This window comes from Cetorhinus maximus, chromosome 12 (genome assembly GCF_964194155.1).
Source record: "Cetorhinus maximus chromosome 12, sCetMax3.hap1.1, whole genome shotgun sequence".
Lineage (NCBI taxonomy): Eukaryota > Metazoa > Chordata > Chondrichthyes > Lamniformes > Cetorhinidae > Cetorhinus > Cetorhinus maximus.
The window spans coordinates 23,643,005-23,653,314 of record NC_135890.1 but is presented as its reverse complement, the minus strand read 5'-3'; the positions used below and the strand labels follow the sequence as shown (position 1 = coordinate 23,653,314).

General features: G+C 44.3%; 1 protein-coding gene across 1 annotated transcript; it reads right to left on the bottom strand.

Annotated features, from left to right (window-relative positions):
• Nucleotides 1-5,344: 5,344 nt before the first annotated feature.
• Nucleotides 5,345-8,724, bottom strand: sco2 (synthesis of cytochrome C oxidase 2). The gene is made up of 2 exons (XM_078553154.1): nucleotides 8,710-8,724; nucleotides 5,345-8,401 (listed from the first exon to the last, which is right to left on the bottom strand). The coding sequence occupies exon 2, from the start codon at nucleotides 8,389-8,391 to the stop codon at nucleotides 7,171-7,173; it is 1,221 nt and encodes a 406-aa protein (XP_078409280.1). The 5' UTR covers nucleotides 8,392-8,401; nucleotides 8,710-8,724; the 3' UTR covers nucleotides 5,345-7,170.
• Between the last annotated feature and the right edge of the window lie 1,586 nt (nucleotides 8,725-10,310).

Sequence of the window (10,310 nt, the reverse complement as noted above, 5' to 3'; positions counted from 1 at the left end):
TTTTTAAGCTACACCACAGGAGTACATGCATGCTGAACTGCAGAAGCAGCATGTTATAGCCAGTGCTAAGCAATCCCACAATCAACATGGCGTCTGATCAAAGCTCAGCAGTATTGCCATGTTATAGTGGAGGACAAATAAAGGAGGCTCCATGATCACCCCCATCCTCAATGGCAGAGCTCAGCATGTGGATGCAAGAAACAAGACTGAGATGTTCACAGCTTTATTCAGCCAGCAGGGCAGAGTGTATGATCTATCTCTGCCTCTTCCTCCTGAGGTCCCCATCATCAAATGCCAGTCTTCAGCCAATCTGATTGACTTCATGCTCTCCTCATGACTTCCCAAAGCCTGTCCACCATCCACAAGGCACAGAATCTCAGAATTGTTACACTGTAGGAGGCCATTCAGCCCATCGTGTCTGCACCAGCTGTCTGAGCATTTTAACTTAGTGCCAATCTCCAGCCTTTTCCCCATAACCCTGCACATTGTTTCAATTTAAATAATCTTCCAATTCCTTCTTGAATGCCTCAATCGAACCTGCCTCCACTACACTTCCAGGCAGCGCATTCCAAACCCTAACTACTCGCTGTGTGAAAAAGTTTTTTCTCACCTCGCATTTGCTTCTTTTGCAAAACACTTTAAAACTGTGCCCTCTGGTTCTCGATCCATTTACAAGTGGGAAGTTTCTCCCTATCGACTCTGTCCAGACCCCTCATGATTTTGAAAACTTCTATCAAGTCTCCTCTTAGCCTTCTCCTTTCCAAGGAAAACAGTCCCAACTTCTCCAATCTTTCCTCATAACTGTAGTGTCTCATCCCTGGAACCATTTTCATAAACCTCATCTGCACTCTCTCCAATGCGTTCACATCCTTCCTATAGTGTGGCATGCAGAACTGTACACAATGCTCAGCTGAGGTCTAACCAGTGTCTTATATACGTTCATCAGAACCTCCCTGCTCTTATACTCTATGCCCTATTAATGAAGCCTAAAATACTGTATGCTTTGGAAACAGCTCTATCTACCTGTCCTGCCATATTTAATGATTTATGTACATAAGTACGCAGGTCTCTGTTCCTGTACACCCTCAGTATCCTTTATTTTATACTGTCTCTCCTTGTTCTTTGTACCAAAGTGCATCACCTCAAACTTCTCTGCATTGAACTTCATCTGCCACCTATCTGCCCACTCCACCAATGTATCAATGTCCTTTTGAAGTTCTACACTGTCCTCCTCACAATTTACAATTTTCCCAACTTTTGTGTCATCCGCAAACTCTGAAATTGTCCCCTGCACACCAAGTCTAGATCATTTAAAAAAATTAGGTAAAGCAAGGGTCCCAATACCGACCCCTGAGTAACTCCACTACAAACCTTCCAGCCTGAAAAATACCCATTAACCATTACTCTCTGTTTCCTATCCCTCAGCTAATTTTGTATCCACGTTTCTACTGTCCCTTTTATTCCATGACCTATAACTTTCTTCACAGGTCTGTTGTGTGGCACTGTATCGAACACCTTTTGGAAGTCCATATACAGTATACATCAACAGCTTTTCCCTCATCAACCATCTCTGTTACCTCTTCAAAAAACTCCAGCAAGGTAGTTAGACATGATTTTCCTTTAACAAATCCATGCTGACTCTTCTAGATAAATCCACATTTTTCCATGTGACTATTATTTCTATCCCGAATAATTGTTTCTAGAAGTTTCCCCACCACCGAAATTAAACTGACTGGTCTGTAATTGCAGGGCAGTTCTTTACAACCTTTTTTGAGGTCAGCCTGGATGTGGGCAGCTCCAACATCACCGAAGAAGCTCACAACAATCCAGGACAATGCAGTCCACTTGATCAGCTCCCCATCCATCTTAACATCCACTCCCTCCACTACCGATGCAGTGACAGCAGTATACCATCTTCAAGATGCACTGCAGAAACACCTTCAAGACTCCTTCAACAGCACCTTCCAAACATGCAATCTCTCCCAATTAGGAAAAGTGCAGCAGATGCGTGGGAACACTACCACCTGCATATTCCCCTCCAAACTAAACTCCATCCCACCTTGAAATTACATCACCATTTTTCCACTGTCACTTGGTCAAAATCCTGGAATTCACTTTCTAACAGCACTGTGTAGCTACACCAGATGGACTGCAGCAGTTCAAGAAGGTGGCTCACCATTGCCTTCAAGGGCAATTGGAGATGGGCAATAAATACTGGCCTTGATATCAATGCTCACATATCATGAGAAAATAAAAAAAGGTACAATGATGAAATGGCTGAGTGTACTGGATATGTCAAAGGCAATGTACATTGACAACATCTTGGCTGTAGTGCAAAAGACTTGTGCTGCAGAACTAGTCGTGCTTCTATAGTCAAGCTGTTCCAGTACAGCTAAGACACTGGTATCTGCCCAGGTACATCCTGTCCACAAAAAAGCAGGCCAAATTCAATCCAGCCAATATTCACCATTCCCACCACCCCCCCACCCATCATCCTACTCATAACCATCAGCAAAGTAATGGAACATGTAGGCTTTTTTTTATTCATTCACAGGATGTGGGCTTCGCTGGCTGGGCCAGCATTTATTGCCCATCCCTAGTTGCCCTTGAGAAGGTGGTGGTGAGCTGCCTTCTTGAACTGCTGCAGTCCATGTGGTCTGGGTACACCCACAGTGCTGCTAGGGAGTTCCAGGATTTTGATCCAGCAACAATGAAGGAATGGTGATGTATTTCCAAGTCAGGATGGTGAGTGACTTGGAGGGGAAACTTCCAGGTGGTGGCGTTCCCATCTATCTGCTGCCCATCCCTCCAGATGGCAGTGGTCATGGGTTTGGAAGGTGCTGTCTAGGGAGCCTTGTTGAATTCTTATAGTGCATGTTGTAGATGGTACACACTGCTCCTACTGTGCATTGGTGGTGGAGGGAGTGAATATTTGTGGACATGTTGGTGACAGTGCTAGTAAGCTGCACTCACCAATAACCTACCTACTGCTGCTCAGTTTGGATTCAGGCAGGGCCACTTGGCCTCATTGGTCCAAACATGGACAAAAAAAACTGAATTCAAGAGGTGAGAGTGACTTAACTTGACATTGGGACAGCATTTGACCAAAACTATTGTATATGCTTCCGTGACCCTTTCAGGCAGGGCATTCCAGATCATAACTGGCTATAGAAAAAAATTCTCACACACTTCTTGTTCTTTTGCAAATTATCTTAAATCCATGCCCTCTGGTTACTGACCCTTCTGCCACCAGAGAGAACGAATAAGGAGAAATGGTATCAAAACCATTTACAATTTTGAACATTATCAACTCTCCTCTTAACCTTCTCGAAGGAAAACCCTAGCTTCTCTACTCCTCCCACATACAACTGAAATCCCTCGTCCCTGATACCATCCTAGTAAACCTCTTCTGCTTCCTCTCCAAGGCCTTGACATCCTTCCTAAACTCTGGTAACCCAGAAATGCACACAATACTCCAGTCAAGGCCTAACCAGTGTTTTATAATGATTTATTATAACTTCCATGCAGTTGTACTCTATTCCTCAAGTTAGAAAGCCAAGGATTCCATTCCATATAGTATTAACTTGTCCTGCCACCTTCAAACATTTGTTTCCATACAACACCCCCCTCCCCCCCCAGGCCTCTGTTCCTGTAACCCCTTTAAAATTGTACCATTTAGTTCATATTACCTCTCCTCATTCTTCCTACCAAAATGTATTACATCACACTTCTGTCTAAATTTCATCTGCCCGTTTTACCAGCCTATGTCCTCATGAAGTCTGTTACTATCCTTCCAATGGTTTACTACATTTCCAAGTTTTGCATCATCTGCAAACTTTGAAATTATCTACTGTATAGCCAAGTCCATCTCGTTTACATCAAAAAAATCAATGGTCGTAATACCAACTGCTGAAAAACACCATTGTATATTTCCCTCTAGTTTGAACAACAACTGTTCAACACTACTTTCTGTCCCTCAGGCAATTTTGCATCTATGCTGCTACGGTTCCTTTAATCCCATGGGGCTTTAGTTTTGCTAAATCTATTATGTCGAACTTCATCAAATTCCTTTTGAAAGTCTATATACACAAGTGTAACTATGCTAATCAAACCTCTCCATAACTTGATCAAAGAATGTGATCAAGTTAGTCAAACACAATTTACTCTTATCAAATCTGTGCTGGCTTTCATTTATTCATCCATACTTCCTTAATGATAGTCTTTTTCTGGATTATTGTCTCTAGTTTCCTCACCACTGATGTTGGGCTGATTGGCCTGTACTTTCCAGATTTATCCCTCATTTTTTTAAAAATGGGGTGTAACATTTTCAATGCTCTAGCAGTACCCCACACCAATGACGACTTGTAGCTCTATAAACACAAGTTGTTGATCATGGTCAGAGCTTCTGTAATTTCCATTCTTACTTCCTTCAGTAACCCAGGATTCATCCCATCGGAACCAGATGACTTTAGTAGTTTCAGGACTGCTAACCTTCTTAATATATCCACTTTACCTATTTTATCCTATCCAATATCACAACTGTATCCACCTTTACTACTACATTAACAGTATCCTCTTCACTAGTGAAGACAGATGTGAAGTATTCCTTAAATACCTCAGCCATGCCCTTTGTCTTCACAAGATCTCCGGTTTGGAGGCTAATCTGCCTACCCTTTCTATGACTACTATTTATATGCTTATAAAATACATTTTTGTTTCCTTTTATATTAGTTGCTAATCTAGTCTCATAGTTTTTTGCCCCTCGTTTATTTTTTTAGATTGCCTCTGTACTTTCTATTTTCACTTGGTTCTCTGCTGTATTATTAACTGAATCTGCTCTAAGGAGAACAATCCCATCTCGTCTAGCCCCTTCACATAACTGAAGTCACTCATTCCTGGTACCATTCTGGTAAATCACTTCCACACCTTCCCCAACGTCTTGAGATCCTTCCTAAAGTGGACTGCCCAGAATTAAATGCAATACTCCAGCTGGACAAGCATTTGAAAAACTGTAAGGGGTCTAGGCAAGGGAGCAAGATTGGTGTTGACTGTTCTGAGAGGCTAGACGGTGCCCTCCTGTCATTTCTGATTTCATGAAATTTCTTTTGATAATTTGGTTTAATTTAGAACTTCAGCAGTGAAAAGCTGACCTATAGGTGGGTAAAAGTACAGAATAAGAGTGGCATTAGAACACAGGACCTACATTTGTTCTGAATAGTTAATGCCTTGCTCTTTGTTCTTAGACCCTTCTGGATGAGGATAAGAGAGTGGGAACTCTACCAGATTCCTGGAATTGGCAACATTAACTGTTATCTCAACCCCTGAACTTTTACATAATTCACCATTTTACTTCATGTTATTTCATATCTATTCTCAGTTTATTGTGTGCACAGACCCTGGATGAAAATAGCCATTATATAAATGTGTCATATACCAGCTGGTCAAGTTCACATTGTCAGTGGTGGATTTGTTACATTCAGAATTCAATTGTGATTTATTAAAATAATTTGTTGGAATGACAAAAAATGTAGAGACCTGGACATTCTATCTCTTAGGGAACTTACTTCAACCTGCATAAACTGTGTATCACACAGAAACTCCTGGAATTGTTTCATTTCGAATCCAGTCCTCTATGATAGTGCAGAGCTCTTGGATTATGAATCTATGCCTTCCTGTGCTGTGTTTCACAGGCCTGCCCACTCCTTGTTCTTAACCTTCAAAGGCAAATGATTTTCAGCACTGGGAAAATTACTTCTTTCACTGTTATTTAGATTGTTACAATTCTGTCAAGGCCTCCTATCTTGATGCTGTGCATATTGGTCTTGTTCTAAACAGCTGTAACTTAGGCAATAATGCCATTAGTTCCTGTCTGCACTTAAGTTTTGATTTAGTTGAAAATGTTGACATGCCCATTCAGACCAATAGGCTGCCTGTTTTAAAAATCTATTCCATACAGGAGCTGTGATCAACTTATCATTTCAACTCTCGGGTCCAGTTGAGTGCACTGTACACCCATTGGGCTGATAAAAGGAATATGCTGTGAAGTAATGACCCATTCACATAATTAATAAATAAGCACTGACAATATTTGTCACAGAGCAAAACCAAACACTCCCAAGTGCCCGATGTGCCCATCTACACTAGCATGGATTTAAATCACTAAACATCCATTCTGACACTTCTAGACACATTTGCCCAGGAAGTGTGTTAACTACTTGGTTTTTGCCAATGTCAGCCTTGGCTCAGTTGCCTTAGTCAGATGTTTGTGGATTCAAGTCCCACTTCAAGACTTGAGCACAAAAATCAAGCTTGACACTTCAGTGCAGTACTGAGGGAGTGCTGCACTGTTGGAGATGCAATCTTTTGGATGAGGTATTAAACTGAGGTCCCATCTGCCCTCTCAGGTGGGCTATTTCATAGAAGAGAAAGAGATTTATCCCTGGTGTCGTGACCAATATTTATTCCTCAATCAACATCACAAAAAACATTACATGATCATCATCACATTACTTTTTTTGGGAGCTTAATGTAAGCAAATTGGCTGCTGCATTTCTTACATTACAACAATACAAAAGTACTTCAGCTGTAAAGCACTTTGGGATGATCTGAGGTCATGAAAGATATGATATAAATGCAAGTCTTCCTTCTTATATTGTTCTTGGAGATTAATTTACAACAACTAAGTTGGCATATTAAAATTAGGCTTCAGCACTGGGCCATTCCAAGCAGTTACAGTGGAATGTATTAATGGTGTACTCAACACCAACCCCCTTGCCTATCCACACTCACAAACAACATGTGAGCAGCAATGTCTGGCATTCACACTTCTGGTTATTAAAATGATCCTGCACTGAACTGCAAGTTGACATCCAGATTTTCTACAAGTGTTAAACGAATGATCATTTATTATCCTGCACAGTCTGAAATTCTAACCCATCAGCTAGTTAAACCTGTTTAGTGATGGTTACTGTCAAACTCTTCCTTTCAGTTGAGTTGGGGTGGGGTTTGGCACAGCATTGCAGCATAAGGTGAAAGGTTGTAATCAGTGATAGTTTTGGCCCTTTGATCCTATGCCTGACAGGGTGGGGTGGGCAAGCATCCTTTAACAAGTTCCACTCCTGTAACTGATGCTGCAGGCACAAACATTCTCCAAGAACCTCTTATTTGTCATCAACTGAAGAGAGTACTGTAGGTCTTCATGTGGCTGCGGATACTCTCAGCAATTTCCTGGTCACTTTTATTCCTATTGTAGTAATCAGTGAAAAGCCCATCTGGGTTTAGAAGATAGATAATGATGGTGTGGTCCACAATGTAATCATTGTCTTCATCCTTGGGACCAGCACTGTAATATACCCGGAACGCCTTCCCCAGCTCCTTAATATGTTCTGGAGTCCCGGTCAGCCCCATCATGCGAGAGTGGAAATCCTTGATGTACCTTGCCATCTCCTCCACCCCGTCTCTCTCTGGATCGACAGTGATGAAAATGGGTTGGACTGGAGGTAGCGCTCTCTCCTTGTCTAAGATCTGCACCACGCTGGATATCTTGTCCAGCTCATCGGGGCAGATGTCGGGGCAGTGGGTGAACCCAAAGTACAGCAGCACCCACTGACCAAAGAAGTCCTTCTTGGTTCTGGATCTTCCAGTATGATCCAGCAAGTTGAAGTCGCCTTGACCAAGTGCTAACTTCTTTAGTTGCTCCTGGCGTCTCATCTTTTGCTGCTGCTCCTTTTCCAAGTGGACATAGAACCACAATCCCATTACTGCAGCCCCAAAGAGGCATATCACCATGAACTTGGTCTGGAGTTTGACCTGAGGGCTCCCTACTGGTCTCCCTGAATTTCTATCTGAGGTAGACTGTGAGAATGGCCTGTGGGTCAGGAGTGTCGAACTGCCCGGACTAATGTACACAACTCTGGGAGCCAGATGGCAAATGCTGCGGATCCTCAATTGCCTTCCCTCAGCTTGGAACTGCAGTTTCTTTCTCTTGCACTGACTTGGTGGTTTGCAGATTGTTAACTGCGGAATAAGTTGCACACTTTCCAATGGACAGTTTGGAGTTTCAGTGATCTGAGCTGGCGGAATAGTTAAGCTGTCAGTGAGCAATCCCTCCCCATTGGTGGAGGAACAGCATAATTGGTTAGTGCTCATGTGGTTGAAGATCTTTTGGCTGCAATCAGTGATCACAGATGCAGACTGTAAATGCCATCTCTTTCCTTCCCTGATCCTGTGAGCTTTCGCTCCTGGGTGCCCTATACTCAGGCAGCTGGCATATCCCAGTGCTGCTACACCATATCTGCTCACATCTTGACTCCAACAGGTTACTGGCTTCAGGAAGCCACCATTGAACAGCAGCTGCCAACATGAACTGTAGCCTCTCAACCTCACAAACATCCCAGCAAACCTGCAGAGAGAAAAAGGATTCAGCTCACATCAAAAAGATCCAAGTCAAACCTCAAACAACCGAGACAAACACCCACTGACAGATCCAGAAAGACCTGCTCTGCGGCCTCGATCCCGCGCCACCACCCCGCTCCTCCGGGTCTCCGTGTGCCACACCCCGACAGCGGCTCTCGATCTGAACCCCTCTCCCCCCCCCCCCCCCCCCACGCCGAACCCCTTCCCTCTCCTCTCCCACCCCGAACCCCTCCCTCGTCCCCTCCCCCGAACCCCCCCTCTTCTCCGGGGCGCCGCCATTTTCTCGGGTTTTACCGGCCAGGGCTCTGGTGAACTTTCGCGGTCGCGCATGCGCTGAATCAGAGGCGAAGACCCGGATTCAGGGAAGAGACAGGAGCGGGAAATGAGAGAGAGAAAACTCCCAAACTCGGAGAGAGATAAAAAAAAACCCAGTTTCTGGGGGAGAGAGAGAGAGAGAGAGAGGATAAAGAAAACCGCCAAAGAGTGTGTGTGTGAGAAAGAGAGAGAAAACCCCCAAAGTCTGAGGGGGGAGGGAGGCGGGAGAGAGTGAGAGTGAAAGCCCCAAACTCAGAGAGAGAGAAAACCCCAAACTCAGAGAGAGAGAAAACCCCAAACTCAGAGAGAGAGAAAACCCCCAAACTCAGAGAGAGAGAAAACCCCAAACTCAGAGAGAGAGAAAACCCCAAACTCAGAGAGAGAGAAAACCCCAAACTCAGAGAGAGAGAAAAAACCCCCAAACCCTGAGAGAGAGAGAAAACCCCCAAACCCTGAGAGAGAGAGAGAGAAAACCCCCAAACCCTGAGAGAGAGAGAGAGAAAACCCCCAAACCCTGAGAGAGAGAGAAAACCCCCAAACCCTGAGAGAGAGAGAAAACCCCCAAACCCTGAGAGAGAGAGAAAACCCCCAAACCCTGAGAGAGAGAAAACCCCCAAACCCTGAGGGAGAGAGAGAGAAAACCCCCAAACCCTGAGAGAGAGAGAGAGAAAACCCCCAAACCCTGAGCGAGAGAGAGAAAACCCCCAAACCCTGAGAGAGAGAGAGAGAGAAAACCCCCAAACCCTGAGAGAGAGAGAAAACCCCCAAACCCTGAGAGAGAGAGAAAACCCCCAAACCCTGAGAGAGAGAAAACCCCCAAACCCTGAGTGAGAGAAAACCCCCAAACCCTGAGAGAGAGAGAGAGAAAACCCCCAAACCCTGAGGGAGAGAGAAAACCCCCAAACCCTGAGAGAGAGAGAGAGAGAAAACCCCCAAACCCTGAGAGAGAGAGAGAGAAAACCCCCAAACCCTGAGGGAGAGAAAAAACCCCCAAACCCTGAGAGAGAGAGAAAAAAACCCCAAACCCTGAGAGAGAGAAAACCCCCAAACCCTGAGAGAGAGAAAACCCCCAAACCCTGAGAGAGAGAGAGAGAAAACCCCCAAACCCTGAGCGAGAGAGAGAAAACCCCCAAACCCTGAGAGAGAGAAAACTCCCAAACGCTGAGAGAGAGAGAGAGAAAACTCCCAAATGCTGAGAGAGAGAGAGAGAAAACCCCCAAACTCTGAGAGAGGGTGGGGGTGTCAGGTTCATCAGAGTATTTGTTTGTTGGTTAGTTACCAGGAGTTATACCCCCAGCAGGTGTCCCTCAGATAGCTCAGGAAGAAAGCTGAAGACCTGAAATGACAGCTGATAGAAACAGCGAACTTCTCATCTCTAGTGATACAACTGAGGGGCTCATTAGAAACAACTGTGTTGGTGCAGGGCTGGAGTCACGTATTGACCCAGACTGGGTAAGGGCAGCAGGTTTCCTTCCCTACGAGACATTAGTGAGTTTTTATGATAGTCCAACAGCTTCATGGTCAGTTTTATCACTGTCAACTTTTTATTTCCAATTTTTTTAAGGCAACTTAATTAAACT